The sequence below is a fragment of the Erpetoichthys calabaricus genome, chromosome 15 (genome assembly GCF_900747795.2).
Source record: "Erpetoichthys calabaricus chromosome 15, fErpCal1.3, whole genome shotgun sequence".
In the NCBI taxonomy this organism is placed as follows: domain Eukaryota; kingdom Metazoa; phylum Chordata; class Cladistia; order Polypteriformes; family Polypteridae; genus Erpetoichthys; species Erpetoichthys calabaricus.
In genome coordinates this window covers 39,845,009-39,862,198 of record NC_041408.2, presented here as the reverse complement: position 1 = coordinate 39,862,198, position 17,190 = coordinate 39,845,009, and the positions used below count along the sequence as shown (strand labels likewise).

General features: G+C 41.9%; 1 protein-coding gene across 1 annotated transcript in view; it reads right to left on the bottom strand.

The window, feature by feature from the left end:
• The window catches only part of usp34 (ubiquitin specific peptidase 34), a 723,586-nt gene that overhangs the window by 643,961 nt on the left and 62,435 nt on the right, over positions 1-17,190 (bottom strand). The window contains 1 exon segment of the mRNA XM_051919324.1: positions 15,677-15,764. Within this exon segment, the coding sequence (XP_051775284.1) occupies positions 15,677-15,764 (88 nt within the window).

Sequence of the window (17,190 nt, the reverse complement as noted above, 5' to 3'; positions counted from 1 at the left end):
GTCTATTACAGAGCTGATTGTGTGGCGATTGGAGAAAGAAAAGTATGGACAGGAATTGGAGGTTAGTACGTTTGAAAGAGACAGTACTTCTGTAATAAATTATTTCATCGAAGGTCGCACATGGTGCAGCAAGCCTCTTGCGTGAGATATGAACAATCACTGCGCCACCATGTTCCCATGTTTAATAACATGCTTTCATTCCTATCATCATGAAAATGATATCACATATACATCTCAGTATTTTAATTATTCAGAGAGCTATAATATCTCGAATGTAATGCATTCTGTGTCCTGTCAGAGAAAGAGAAAGAACGGAAGCACGTAGTGATTCACACACACATAGAGCAAATAGAAGATCAAACACAGAACAAAGCATTTAACATTCTACTTGAGAAACTAGTAAAAAAAACGATTTTAAGATGAAGTTTATGATGTTCTACTTTAATGGCAAAATAAACTACGTGATTAAAGTGGAAATTTCGAGATTAAAGTTGACATTTCGTGCTTTTTTCCCCACTGTGTGCCTATGTTTTTTGTTTGTACCCTAATACGCTTTCATATGACACTCAGACGGTGGGCTACGACTTGCCTTTTCACGGCGACTTTGATATGTGATTTCTTTTTTATTTCGGGCACTGTGCGACTTTGTGAATTTGATGAGTTTTTCCGACACTCTGTCACTTGATCAACTTTCTTTTGTTGATTATACCACTGTTTAAACCAACAAATAGTACGTTTTTCCTTTGCCTCCACTTGGTATTCGCTGAAATTCTTATATTTTCCCCTGTGCTTTTCCCATTGTCTTTTCACAGAAGGCTATTTATATTGATTTGCATATTCAAAGAGGCGTAATTCTGGGAGGAGTTGGGGCGGGACAGAAGGCGCGTGCACGTGTGTTACTTTTCACGCTGATCGGGATTTATGTAGTGGAAGAACGTGAAAGTATGCGTGCGCACAGATTCCTGCATCTGGATTTTTCTGTGCGTATGCACAATCCCGCTTTTGTGCTTACGCCATGTTATAGTGTGAGTTCTACGCATGGCGTTATACATGAGGCCCCAGGTCATTAAAGCACATGAAAAAGAACTGTATCTAATCCCCCTCTCTTAACTGTCTTTGAGAGAATGATGTAATCACTGAGCTAAACTGCCTGCTTGCCAGAACCTCCTGTCCTGTGCCTGCATTTACTTTCTCCAAAGTTTTTTTCTAAACTCTTGGTTAAATACACACAATTAAAAGCAATGCAAGCTTTCCCTTAGAAGTACTATAATATAGTATTGGTCAAACAGTTTATTCACTTAAAGAAGTGATTCTTAAAACATATTTTTCTACCTCAATTTTACCATTTTTGTTTCTTCAAGTCCGAGAATCGTCCCGGGCAGCTACCAACATTGGAGAATTGCCGCCAACAGTCATCTCGGGAAGTCCCCCTTGGAGAATCACCACTGACAGTCACCGTGGGGGACCCCCTTCATGAATCGCTGCGTTAGTTCATCCCAGGGTTTCTCCTTTGGAGAATCACTGCCAACAGTAATCTTGAGGACCTCCTTGGAGAAAATCGCTGTCAACAGTTATTCCTCCCCTTTGAACAATCAACACCAACAGTCATCCCGTATTTTCACCCTTGGAGAATCGCTAATCAACAGTCATCCCCACTGTTCCACCTTGAACAATGGCTGCTGAGAGTCATCCCATGTTGCCCCCGCCCCCTTAGAGAATTGCTGCGGACAGTTTTTCACATTTCCCCTGCAGAATCAGGGACAAACATTATACCAATGCTATGGCATTTAATTAAACTATCTGCGGAGACCCATCGCAAGACAAACAGTATACAACCCCTTCCCATTGATTTCAATTGTGAATCACCACTCTATGCAACCCAAAAACAGACAAAACATGATCCATAGTTTAAGAACCTATGACTTAAAAGGCAAATTCGGTATTTTACAAGTCAAAGTTATTTCTTCACAAACATGAGATATAAAGATATATACATATATACATATAGACATATACATATAGATATATACATATATATATATAGTGGTGTGAAAAACTATTTGCCCCCTTCCTGATTTCTTATTCTTTTGCATGTTTGTCACACAAAATGTTTCTGATCATCAAACACATTTAACCATTAGTCAAATATATCACAAGTAAACACAAAATGCAGTTTGTAAATGGTGGTTTTTATTATTTAGGGAGAAAAAAAAAATCCAAACCTACATGGCCCTGTGTGAAAAAGTAATTGCCCCCTGAACCTAATAACTGGTTGGACCACCCTTAGCAGCAATAACTGCAATCAAGCGTTTGCGATAACTTGCAATGAGTCTGTTACAGCGCTCTGGAGGAATTTTGGCCCACTCATCTTTACAAAATTGTTGTAATTCAGCTTTATTTGAGGGTTTTCTAGCATGAACCGCCTTTTTAAGGTCATGCCATAGCATCGCCATTGGATTCAGGTCAGGACTTTGACTAGGCCACTCCAAAGTCTTCATTTTGTTTTTCTTCAGCCATTCAGAGGTGGATTTGCTGGTGTGTTTTGGGTCATTGTCCTGTTGCAGCACCCAAGATCGCTTCAGCTTGAGTTGACGAACAGATGGCCGGACATTCTCCTTCAGGATTTTTTGGTAGACAGTAGAATTCATGGTTCCATCTATCACAGCAAGCCTTCCAGGTCCTGAAGCAGCAAAACAACCCCAGACCATCACACTACCACCACCATATTTTACTGTTGGTATGATGTTCTTTTTCTGAAATGCTGTGTTCCTTATACGCCAGATGTAACGGGACATTTGCCTTCCAAAAAGTTCAACTTTTGTCTCATCAGTCCACAAGGTATTCTCCCAAAAGTCTTGGCAATCATTGAGATGTTTCTTAGCAAAATTGAGACGAGCCCTAATGTTCTTTTTGCTTAACAGTGGTTTGCGTCTTGGAAATATGCCATGCAGGCCGTTTTTGCCCAGTCTCTTTCTTATGGTGGAGTCGTGAACACTGACCTTAATTGAGGCAAGTGAGGCCTGCAGTTCTTTAGACGTTGTCCTGGGGTCTTTTGTGACCTCTCGGATGAGTCGTCTCTGCGCTCTTGGGGTAATTTTGGTGGGCCGGCCACTCCTGGGAAGGTTCACCACTGTTCCATGTTTTTGCCATTTGTGGATAATGGCTCTCACTGTGGTTCACTGGAGTCCCAAAGCTTTAGAAATGGCTTTATAACCTTTACCAGACTGATAGATCTCAATTACTTCTGTTCTCATTTGTTCCTGAATTTCTTTGGATCTTGGCATGATATCTAGCTTTTGAGGTGCTTTTGGTCTACTTCTCTGTGTCAGGCAGCTCCTATTTAAGTGATTTCTTGATTGAAACAGGTGTGGCAGCAATCAGGCCTGGGGGTGGCTACGGAAATTAAACTCAGGTGTGATACACCACAGTTAGGTTATTTTTTTAACAAGGGGGCAATTACTTTTTCACACAGGGCCATGTAGGTTTGGATTTTTTTTCTCCCTAAATAATAAAAACCATCATTTAAAAACTGCATTTTGTGTTTACTTGTGTTATATTTGACTAATGGTTAAATGTGTTTGATGATCAGAAACATTTTGTGTGACAAACATGCAAAAGAATAAGAAATCAGGAAGGGGGCAAATAGTTTTTCACACCACTGTATATAAATATATATGTACAGATATATGGATATATACACATATACATATACACATTTTTCGCATGAAACTGTGTTAAAATGTTAAGCACTTTCAATGCATTAAAAAAATATATATCTAAGCCATTTCAAAAGAGGACCAGCTATGCGCTTTAGCTCAGCGTAGGTCTTCTTCCGCAAAAAATTTTCGCACCCAGAAGCATGTTTTTATCTTGAAAGAGGAACTGTTCTTGCCACTTGCTTAGTATTCAGTTTATATTTGCAATGATGTGAGAACTCCTGTTAGGAAGGCTAAAAGCCTTCACACAAGCAAACTGAAAATGTATCCCAGTGTTATTCCCATTAACAAAAACACATTCATTTTATTAACTAAATTAAAAAGAAAAAAAATGTCTCAAAACTAAAGCTAATCAAAACTAGAAAATAAAAGCCAAAATAAACTAGTTTTTATAGTTTAAATTTTTATTTTCACCACACTAATGTTTTTATATAACATACAAGCGAGAGAGCAGTTGCCTGCATATACAGTAATCCCTCCTTGATCGTGGGGGTTGGGTTCCACAACCCCCCGCGAAAGGTGAAAATCCACGAAGTAGAAACCTTATGTTTATATGGTTATTTTAATATTGTCATGCTTGGGTCACAGATTTGCACAGAAACACAGGAGGTTGTAGAGAGCATTTTTTGAGGAGCAGCCGTATCCTCTAGGGGTGCAAACAGCCCCAGTGCTCACAATATATTTGAGGAGTTTTATTTAATACGTAATACACACTCTGGTTGGGAAGCTTCTCAGCCATCTGCCAATAGCGTCCCTTGTATGAAATCAACTGGGCAAACCAACTGAGGAAGCATGTACCAGAAATTAAAAGACCCATTGTCCGCAGAAATCCGCGAACCAGCAAAAAATCTGTGATATATATTTAAATATGCTTACATATAAAATCTGCGATAAAGTGAAACCGCGAAAGTCGAAGCGTGATATAGCGAGGGATTACGGTATATTAAATACACTGCACAACACTTTTTTTTTTTCTTCTTGCTTCTTGATACCTACCTACTGGGTACGCACAAATATAGTTTTGGTTTTACTTCATCACGTAGGAACTCTGAGAAATAAACATTTATATGTTTACTGACAATAACGTATTTAGTCACGTTTATGTTTTGCATAAGCTATTAAATTCAACAGAATTAAAAGTGCTTTGCTCCTGATTTTCTTTTGGATTTAATGTCTGGTGCATCACGTTGCAGTGTCCAACAGTAGTCAGCAAACACTGATGGATTCCAGTTGCCCTGGTATCATTTCTCCATCGTAGCAATGTCCTGGTGGAACCTTTCACCGTGTTCGTCACTGACAGCACCGAGATTTGCAGGGAAGAAATCCAAGTGTGAGTGGAGGAAATGAATCTTGAGTGACATGTTGCACTTCATTGTCTTGTATGCTTTGAGAAGTTTGTCTACTTGGCGTCAGTTATTCTTGGGAACATCTGTCTTAAATAACGGAAACCTTTGCCTTCCTTGTTCAGTGCTTTCACGAAATTCTTCATGAGTCCCAGTTTTATGTGAAGAGGAGGCAAAAATATCTTTGCCAGGTCGACAAGCGATTCATGTGCCACATTTTTCTGTCCTGGAACTAACTTTTTACGGAGTGGGCAGTTCTGTCGAGAATAGTGCGACTCTTTGGTACCGCTGTCCCATTCACAGATGAAACAACAGCACTTTGTATAGCCGAGCTGCAGTCCTAGTAACACAGCAATGACTAAGATCTCCACAGATATTCCAGTTGTACCTGCTATACTGGATGTGCTTCAGAAACAGTTCCATATTCTCATGCGTTTCTTTCATGTGTGCTGCATAGCCAACAGGTACTGAAGGATAAACGTTGCCATTGTGTAGCAGAAGAAGAAGGCGGTATCGTGGCAGCAGAGCCGGCACTAAGCTAAAAATGAAGCGGCTTGCGAGAAAGTGGCGTTTTAAGCCTTCGGTGCCTTCTGTGATTCTGGGAAATGTGAACTCAATCTCAAATAAGATCGACGAACTGGCTGACTGCAGGGACATCGAACTGTTGGCCGTAAGTTTGCATCCCTATTACTTGCCCAGAGAGTTTGGACACGTCATTGTTGTCATCGTGTACATCCCTCCTCGGGCGGACGTGGAGACAGCGAGTGACATCATCCATTCTGCTGTTGCTAAGTTACAAACGCAGCACCCTGAGGCGCTTGTGCTAATCGCTGGAGACTTTAACCATGTGACGCTGGACAAAACATTACCTGCCTTCTCCCAGTATGTGGACTGTAGCACCCGGGGAAATAAGACTATTGATTTACTGTATGCAAACGTTAAAGACGCATACAGCGCCACCCTGCTGCCTGCGCTTGGGAAGGCAGATCATAACCTGGTTCTGCTTCAGCCTCACTACAAGGAAGTGTGGGATGGGATGAGGATCATCACTGGCTGCAGCTTGAAGCAGGGTACCACCATCGAGAGAGACGTGAAGACAGCAAATCAAATGAACAAGTTCAACAGGTTTGACCACCTTAACCCACTCCCACCTCGGAGTACTGCACCCTCCACAAATCCTTCTGCTGATACCAGCATAGGAGAGACATCCCCACCCATAATTACAACAGCGCAAGTGAGCAGAGAGCTGAGGAGACTTCGTGCCAGCAAAGCAGCAGGTCCAGTTGGAGTATCGCCACAACTGCTGAAGGTCTGTGCATCGGAGCTGGGGGGTCCCCTACAGCGCATCTTCAACCTGAGCCTGGAACAGAGGAGAGTCCCGAGGCTTTGGAAAACATCTTGCATCACCCCAGTCCCAAAGGCATCACGTCCTAGTGAGCTGAATGACTTCCGGCCTGTTGCTCTGACATCACATGTGATGAAGACCATGGAGAGGCTGCTGCTTCACCACCTGAGACCACAGGTTCAACACGCCCTCGACCCTCTGCAGTTTGCATATCACGAGAAGGTGGGAGCGGAGGATGCCATCATCTATATGCTACATCGATCCCTCTCCCACTTGGACAGAGGCAGTGGTGCTGTAAGAATTATGTTTCTAGCCTTCTCTAGTGCCTTCAACACCATCCAACCTCTGCTCCTCAGGGACAAGCTGACAGAGATGGGAGTAGATTCATACCTAGTGGCATGGATTGTGGACTATCTTAACTATCTTAAAGACAGACCTCAGTATGTGCGTCTTGGGAACTGCACGTCTGACATTGTGGTCAGCAACACAGGAGCGCCACAAGGGACTGTACTTTCTCCTGTCCTGTTCAGCCTATATACATCGGACTTCCAATACAACTCGGAGTCCTGCCACGTGCAAAAGTTCGCTTATGACACTGCTATCGTGGGCTGCATCAGGAGTGGGCAGGAGGAGGAGTATAGGGACCTAATCAATGAGTTTGTTAAATGGTGCGACTCAAACCACCTACACCTGAACACCAGCAAAACCAAGGATCTGGTGGTGGATTTTAGGAGGCCCAGACCCCTCATGGACCCTGTGATCATCAGAGGTGACTATGTGCAGATGTTGCAGACCTATAAATACCTGGGAGTGCAGCTGGATGATAAATTAGACTGGACTGCCAATACTGATGCTCTGTGTAAGAAAGGACACAGCCGGTTATACTTCCTTAGAAGCCTGGCATCCTTCAACATCTGCAATAAGATGCTGTAGATGTTCTATCAGATGGTTGTGGCGAGCGCCCTCTTCTATGCGGTGGTGTGCTGGGGAGGCAGCATTAAGAAGAAAGACGCCTCTCGCTTGGACAAACTGGTGAGGAAGGCAGGCTTTATTGTTGGCATGGAACTGGACAGTTTGACATCTGTGGCAGAGCGACGAGCGCTCAGCAGACTCCTATCAATTATGGAAAATCCACTGCATCCACTAAACAGTGTCATCTCCAGACAGAAGAGCAGCTTCAGCGACAGACTGCTGTCACTGTCCTGCTCCACTGATAGAATCAGAAGACCGTTCCTCCCCCAAACTATGCGACTCTTCAATTCCTCCCCCGGGGGTGGTGGTAAACATTAACATTACACAAAGAAATTGTCTGTTTTTTTTACCTGCATTATTATCAATCTTTAATTTAATATTGTTTTTTGTATCAGTAAGGTGCTGCTGAAGTATGTGAATTTCCCCTTGGGATTAATAAAGTATCTATCTATCTATCTATAGCATCAAGCTTTATAAAAAGCTAGAAATAGCTATGTATTCTTTTTAAAATCAATAGAAAATGCTTAACTTTTGCCATGCAAAGTTGTGTTCTAATGCATATATATACAAAGTTGTGAAGAAATAAGTTTAACTTGAAAAATATCAAACTTATCCTTTAAAATCTACAACTTATCTAGAATAAAACACAGAAATTAAATATTACGAATCTTATGTAAGGCAGCATGGTGGCGCAATGGTAGCACTGCTGCCTCACAGTAAGAAGACCTGGGTTCACTTCCCGGGTCCTTCCTGCATGGAGTTTGCATGTTCTCCATGTGTCTGCACTGGTTTCCTCCCACAGTCCATAGGCATGCAGGTCAGGTGTATTGGTGATCCTAAATTGACCCTAGTGTGTGCTTGGTATGTGGGTGTGTGTGTGCGCCCTGCAGTGGGCTGGCACCCTGCCCGGGGATTGGTTCCTGACTTGCACCCTGTGTTGGCTAGGACTGGTTCCAGCAGACCCCCATGACCCTGTGTTAGGATATAGCAGGTTGGATAATGACTGACTGACTGAGTCTTATGTAATAAACTAAAAAAAAATTTAATCCCCATTATGGTTGGTTAAAAAATTATACATTTTAAGGTGAATTTTTTGCATTTCAATATTTTTAAGGATACTGAAAACTAAAGGCTACAGAACTTAATTTTCTTAATAAAAATGATCAGGTTAACACTTGTGATCTGCAGTTTATTTTAACTGTACCCATTTTAATACACAATAAAGACTTTCTCTAAAAGTCTCACTCTAAATCAGTGTTTTTAAAACGATGTGTCAGGTCATGGATAGGTCTGTGATAGATTAGCCAAGCTTGATTTCTGTGGAGAATAAAATATGTCTATTTAGTATTCTTTTTATTACGGTAGTATACGATCTCAGACATATCCTACAAACAATGCCTCTGATCCATCACAAAGAGATTTTATTTCTAGGGGACATAAACATAAAAATATTTCCCATGACATTATCACCCCTCTCACAACCTAAAAAACAATGAGATGGTTAACAGCAGAGACTCATGCAACATTGATGTGAAGGACAGACAGGCTTGTCAAGTGAAAGAACTGCAATGCAAGACTAAACTGTCAAAATATTAATAATGGGTCCTGCACAATACATATAGTGCTGTAGCAGTGTTGTATGCTAAATCAGCGTTTCTCAACCTTTAAGTATTTGCGACCCAAGTTTTCATAACAGTTTTAATCGTGCCCCCCTAACGTTTTTTGAAAGGAGCCCACTAATACCAATTTGTTCTTTTTTAATTAATGATATGTCATAGATGCAAATTTTATTATACCTACTTAACTTTTATCAACATTTATCTAACTCTATATTTATTTTTCTAGTATCAAAATGTAGTTTAAGTTAATTTGTTTTGGTTTCAACAGATGTATTTTTCATACTTTCGATTCTTGTTTTCTTTTTTTCACATCTTTGCGCACCCCTTTTTGTTACTTCGCGCCCCCCTAGGGGGGCCCGCCCCACAGCTTGAGAACCACTGTGCTAAATGCAGTTTCAGTAACCATGTGCAACTGTTAGGTGCCTTGAATATAAATCTACATCAGATATGCAGAGAAGATTTTATATTAAGATACAATTTACTGGTAGACCACTGACAACTGTAAGAACACCAGAGACAGCTGGTAGAACGGATACTTCAACATTCAGCACAATGTCAAAACAGTTTTGCAGTAAGGAGACTGTGGAAGATTGTGAGTTCGCTCCCCAGTTCCTCTCTGTGTGGATAGCGCTTCGAGTACTGAGAAAAGCGCTATATAAATGTAATGAATTATTATTATTAGGACTACCAGCCAACCTGCGGCGTAGCATACGCCCTATAATTATTTATTGATGGGTGAACACTTCCTGAAAGACACAGTTGTCCAAATGGGGTGGGTTTGAGGATACGACTGTGAGTGAATGAAAAGATGGAACTCTGGAGAGAGCAACATACGACTGTCCGTGACTGAAAACTGGTTTTGGCAGATACAGGCATATCTTTTTGAAAGTTTGGCCCTGTGCCTTATTAACAATCTAACAGGAAATTGTCTGTGTGTAGAAGTAAAAGGCAAATTTGAATCTGATGGGGTCAGGGATATCCGGGGAATAAGGACAGTTTGTGAGGTACCAGCTGCGATAGTCTTACACTCCAGTACATTGTGGTGAATGCAGGAGGAGGGTTAGAGTCGGCTGGCGGGGCTCTGTCTTGTGTGCATGCGTATTCCATGGTCAGGCGACTTGGTGGATTATATATAGAAAAGCAGCTGGAACTGAAGAGAACAATGAAAAGTCTACGTGGCTCAAAGGTGCATGTGGACTGTAGCAGAGACGAAAACGACTGAGGCGGTGTTTGGTGAGGTGTTGCGTGCTGGCACATGAGCAGGCAGTGTGAATGCCTCGAGAGCGAGGGTGGACGCGGAAGGAGGCTTAGAGTTGGCGGGCATGGCTCTGTCTTGCGTCTTGCCTGCCATGGTCGGCTGCCTTAGTGAATTATATATATAGATTATTATTATTAAACATTTCAGACTATTTGCCAAATTATTCACCAAGATTTATCATAATACCTGTATAAAATACAATTAGCACATAAATATTTTAGGAAAAATTTTGTTATGTAAATAAATCTTTTTACTCAGTTAATTAAATTGTTAAATAAAAAACAGAGTATGCCAAACAATTTGTGAAGTCATTTAGAAGAATAAATTGTGAAAGCTGTAGCTCATTTCAGAAATTTTACTTTAAAATGAAAATACTACTACTTAAGTAAATAAACTGCAACAATCTATATATATAATTCACTAAGCCAGAAGACAAGTAGCCAACCATGGAAAGCACGCCGGAAGGGGCGTGGATTCACTAAACCGCCAACAAGTAAGACGCCAATGGCGCACGCAGGAAGGAGCCACGCCCACCAACTCTTAGATCATTGGATACGACGAAAAAATCACAGCCATGCCCACCAACTCGGACGCGACGCCTCGAAAAACATGCCGTCATTTCTGCTTGTCTGTGCCACAGTCCACTTGCAGCTCTGAGCCACGTTGACTTTTCATTAGTCAACCTCAGTGGAATCTTGGTTCACACAGAGGCAGCGCCAGAGAGAGAGACAGAGGCACACACAGGCAGCACGAGAGAGAGAGCCGCGCGCACACACAGGCAGCGCCAGAGGCACACACAGAGGCAGCGCCAGAGAGACAGAGGCACAGGCATACATACACACACACACACACACACACACACACACACACACACACACACACACACACACACACACACACACACACAGAGGCAACACCAGAAAGAGACAGAGGCATACACAGGCAGCGCGAGAGAGAGAGCCGCGCACACACACAGAGGCAACGGCAGAGAGAGACAAGAGCACACACAGGCAGCGCGCGAGAGAGCCACGCACACACACAGAGGCAGCGCGAGAGAGAGCCGCGCACACACACAGAGGCAACGCCAGAGAGAGACAAGCGCACACACAGGCAGCGCGCGCGAGAGAGCCACGCACACACACAGAGGCAGCGCCACAGACAGACAGAGGCACACACAGGCAGCGCAAGAGAGAGCCGCGCAATCCTTTAAAACTGAAGTTAAAACACAATGAAGGAAGCAGTCTTTAAAAACCAATAAGCCCTGTGCCTCTTTTTCATTAGCATCTCACCTGCTTCAGGCCCTGCAACAGTCGAGACGCTCTCTCTGCAGCTGACCTTCTCTGTGCCTGACTCCACTACTGTCAGTCGCCTGATTAAAAATGACCTTTTGAAGGTGAGCTATGAACCCGCTATACCACAGGAACACATTGCCTTTGAGCCTGCTCTCGCTCACTCTAACGTACTGGCTTTCTCTCTCCCTCTCCTCACTCGCTCACACACTGCACAGGGGAGAAATGCCCGAAGCACGAGTCTACCCGAAAACCGTTTCAGCCACACTTCCACTCCCCTCGCTACACTGTGACTGCGATGATTATTTATTTAAAAATGGGCTTTTGAAGGGGAGCTGTGGACCCGCTATACCACAGGATCACCTGTGACATTGCCTTCACATTGTTTTCCTTTTATTTATAATCTAGTTGAGCAGATCAGACACCCAGGCAAACAACACTGAATAATCAATAGCTGCAACTACTTTGCCCGCCCCCACTCCTCATCTGAGTCGGTTTCGTCTCAGTTCAGCAGTGTTTGCCAAACTCGGTCCTGGTGAACCCCTGTGGCTGCAGGGTTTTGTTCCAACCAGATTCCTAATCATTAATGCCGGTGAAACTCATCCGGGATAAATCAGTTTTTCAAACACAGCCGTGTAGCAGATTAGTCTAGTAAGATGTAATAATCCGAGATGAATGCGCGCCCTCACGCTGAGTGAAAAGCCAATATATATTGAGTCTACAAAACATGATCAGCAAGTCTTTGATAGGCTTCAACAAAATGCTGAAAGAATGGGCGCATTTTTTTCACACAAGCTGAGTGGGTGGGTGTTAGTTAGTTAATTAGCAACTCGAAGGATTTCAAGATATAATATACACAAGAGGTAACACTGCAAAAGCGGCCCAAACCAGAAAAGACAGCTGGCAAAAAGTGGCTGACAAATTAAACGCGTGTGCATTGTACTTACTAAAAGCAGCGTTACGGATTTTGCAAATGTTCATTTTTTTCCCTCTGCTTAAAAAACATTGAAAAAGCGGCGCGGATTGCTTTGCGTAAACCAATGTAAAACAGTTTGTTTGTCGCGGATAATTTGCTATCCACACAGGGAGGAACCGCGACGTGAACCCACAATCTTCCACTGTCTCCTTACTGCAAAGCATCCATACTACTACAGCGCCACAAGGCAGTTAAAGAATGCACCGGGCCACATGTTCATTTTTTCTCCTGTGCTTAAAAGACATTAAAAAACTGTTTCTCAACTGTGACTCCGGAACAACTCAGTACGTGAAAAGCGGCCAGAATCGCAAACAACAATGAAAACTCTACGTGACTCACAGGTAGTGATGGGCCGCTCGATACTCAGGTTTCGACACTGTGTCGAGCTTTCGAAGCACTGCAGATTTTAATACTTGATCGAATAATGACATCTGTGATTTAAGGATTTCACATTTTCTTTCTCAAATGTGCTTACCTATATCATGGCAAAGTACAGGGATAAACCTTTATTTTCTGTCTATTTTCATTTAAGGCTATTAAATGTGATCTCAAGAAAAGAACAGGGTTAATTATAATACTAAAAACAGGAGCGATTATAATGATACAGTGCAAAAGTAAATACTAACTGAAAGAGCCGGGAATGCATGAGGTGAGGCGTCTTTTATTTTGTTTAACTCTTGCTATTGTATAGTGCATTCTGCCTGTCGGCATTAGTTATATTTATATTTTTTAGACATCACACACTACAAGCTGCTGATGAACCCTTCTCTTCGTTGTCAGTCTGTAGCTACGAAAAAATAAAAGCAATACGACTTTTAACAGACGTCATTGAAGTGTATCATAAGTTTCTGTAACGTTAATGAAAATGGCCAGGAGGTGTCACGAGAGAGGTGAGTGTCAAATGCTTCGAAGCTTCGATATGATTTCCGACACAATTGCTTCAAACGTGTTGATGCTTCGTGAGGCTTCACTCCGCCCATCACTACTCACAGGTTACTGAACGAGAAATCAGAAGACTAGCATGACGGATGGGGCGTAATGGGCGTCCTTCCCCTCTCCTCCGGATTTTTCAAATGTTAATTTTTTCCCTGTGCTTAAAAATCATTAAAAAAGCGGCCTGATTATGCGGCGTATGGTACGCCGCGGGTTGGCTAGTTAATTATATTTCACTACTTTATTTCTTATCCATCATTATCAGTGAGGTGACCAAGATAAGTGATTATTTCTGGATCCCTTCGATTGTCACAAACAGGCATCACCCTTCAATTCTGCCTTTTCAAAAATCATTATAACATTGCACTGCACCCATTACAAATACAAACAAATGTGTTTTGTTCAGGTTTACTAATGCTTATACTAACTATTTCCAGTAGCGGTGATATAGCTCAGAAGTCCATTCCTGACTTGAGTGGTAATTACTGTTTTATTAACAATATATTTGGCTTTTTTCCACTTTACTATTTTAGTAATATTCATATGAGTGATATGCTTGAATTGAAACAAAAATATTACTGTTTGTTATTATATGGTCAGCGTTATTTGTCTACATATAGCTCTGCTGTCATAATAGTTAAAAGTCTCTTCTTGGATCCACCTATAGTATCAGTTTTCTTATTTGGGTGGTCAGATCAAAAAGTTTAAGAACCACTGCTCTAAACTGAATCCATATAGTAAACATGGATGTATGCAGGCATAGCACTCCCTCCAACATGGACTGTTCCCTCTCTGATTATAGCCAGTATAGGCAACTGCTCGCAGTGACCATAAACTGGATAAACCAGTCAGAAGAGGGATAGATTGGGACGGTATGTAGTCATATCCTGCACATTCAGTGACTGAATTCAAAACGTCTGGTTTTGTTTTAAAAAGTGAATAATCTCACTATTATGTCTAACTTCCTCATTCAAATGTGGGAAGCTATAAGTTAAAACAACTGCAGCTCAAAGCTGATTGGTCATATCTCACAACTAAAGCATGTAGAAATCATTTTTTTTCTGTAATAACTGCACGGGATACAAGTGGCTAAAACAAAAGCCTTTAATAGCTGTTCAAAAGCAAGTTAAACCATTCAGCCCGAAAGATTTTGATTTTAGTGCATTATCTATTAAGTCTTACATTTTAAATGAATTGAACAGGTCCTGAACTGTTGATCAATTTCAGAACACTGCATCAATATTCACCCAGACTGTTAGTATTTTGAAATTATGTGAATTTCCCAGAATTAATACAGTTTACACCACTCAAAATTCCTAAAAGATTACAAAGATGGCATCAGTTTAGCACCATTTCTGGCACGTTCTGGGGCTTGCAAGTGGGAATTATAATCTGTACTGGGGCTTGCAAGTGGGAATTATAATCTGTACAGGTATTCCAATATGTCGAGAACACACACCTGTACAAAAGGGTGACCAAGAAGCAATTTACTCTCAAAGGTGGCCCATCTCCATTACATGATGGGCTATAAGCTGTATTTTCAGAAAAATAAATGTAAATATTGTCAGAGATACCATGCTGGGACTGGCATCCTGGCAAGACCTGTAGCAGCATCCTAACCCAGTTGGCATACCAATATAACGGAAGGACTTGTGAAGAAAGTCTATTCAGGACAGTGGCTCCACCAGTCCGCTAGGTGGCAGCCCCCCAGCTTATGCTGTCGCTATGGCCACTCCCAGGACACAGTGGGAACTGTAGTTCTTTGGGTCAGCCCTGTTTGGTTTAGTGGGGGCTGCCATGGGGCACTGAGGGGACTAACAAGCCCTATTTTGTCAGGCTCCAACCTGACGTGCAAGTGCTTTCGAGTCACACCTTCTGGACACTGGAAGTGCTCCCAGTGTTGCCATCCTCAATATAGGGAGCCAGAGTCAGGAGGAGGAAGACTAAGCTTGCTGGAGGAGTAGAGAAGAAACAACAGAGATGTGGAAGGTGGAACTAAAATGTGGTTGTGATGTGGGGAAAAAATTAATTGAGGAAGAGTTTCACAGAGTTAAAAAAAAAAAAATCTTCACTGATTGGCAAACTTTTGTCCGAGCCCAGTGCCACACCCACTGTGGACCACAATATCTTAAAAGTTACATTTAAAAAATTACTTTAGTAAAAAGATCACAAACAGTTAAGCCATTTCATAAGCAAAAACATATATTTAAAAAGCTTCTGCTTACCGCTGGTTCCAAGAATTAATGTAACAAAATATCCTAAGAGCTTGTTCCTTTTTTAGCTGTAATCCATCACTTGTATCTGCTTCCGAGACTGAAAGCAAAGAAATTTATGATTATTACACTGTTCAGTTAGCAGCAAAAATTTCTAAGCATAAAAGTTTAAGAAAAAGTAACTTTGATTGCAGTCACAGCGAACATTTAAATTCCTTACAAAGATAAAACACAGTCCCAAAAATGCTTCTAATCTGCATACTATGTTTATAAACAAAAAAACTTATTGTACACTGTATTATCTACCTCTCATTATTACTGTATTTTTTTAGCATCAATATCAACTGTTAGTGTCAGGTCATATTTTTTTTTTCAATTTTGAAAATTCAGAAAATAAAAATGAATCACGAATTAAAATTGCATATACATAAATACATACATACACATATACATACATTTTATAAATATGGATTACATCAGGTTCTGCACGGACAAGGTCACCAGGGACAGACGCATAAGGATTTATCCTAACAGGAAGCCCTGGATGACGAGGGATGTCCAGAGTCTGCTGAAAGCTAGGAATACTGCTTTCAGGTCTGGGGATGGGGCTCTTTACAGTGTAGCCAGAGCGAACCTGAAGAGAGGCATCCGAGAGGCCAAGGCAGCATACAGAAGGAGGACAGAAGATCATCTGAGGAGTAACAACACCAGGCAGGTGTGGCAGGGTGTCCAGCACATCACCGGCTACAAATCCAGCAACTCCTTGGCCGCTGAGGGAGACGCTTCTCTGGCAGAGGAGCTGAACATCTTCTTTGCCCGCTTTGAGGCGACACCAACAGCAGCTCCATCACAACAGCCTGTTCACAACAGCAATATACTCACAGTGGAAGAGTGTGAGGTGAGGCTGGTGATGAGGAAAGTGAACCTGAGGAAGGCTGCAGGACCCGACGGTGTGATGAACGACTGTGCAGATCAACTGGCCGGAATCTTCACCAGGATTTTCAACCAGTCCCTGTCCCAGGCCACTGTCCCATCCTACCTCAAGTCCTCAATCATTGTTCCGCTACCGAAAAAATCCAACACGAACAGTCTGAATGATTTCCGCCCAGTGGCACTCACATCTGTCATCATGAAGTGCTTTGAGAAACTGGTGCGGAGTCATATCATCGCCTGCCTGCCAGCAGACCTGGACCCATTTCAATTTGCTTACAAAGCAAAGAGATCCACGGAGGATACTGTGGCCACAGCCCTTCATGATGCCCTGACCCATCTGGAGCAGCAGGGGAGTTACGCCAGACTGCTCTTTGTAGACTTCAGCTCGGCGTTTAACACCATCCTCCCACAACGACTGGTGTCCAAATAAATACACATATATACATATATACATACATATATATACACATATATACATACATAAATACACACATATATACATACATAAATACACACATATATATATATACATATATACATATACATATATATACATATACATATATATACATATACATACATATACATATACA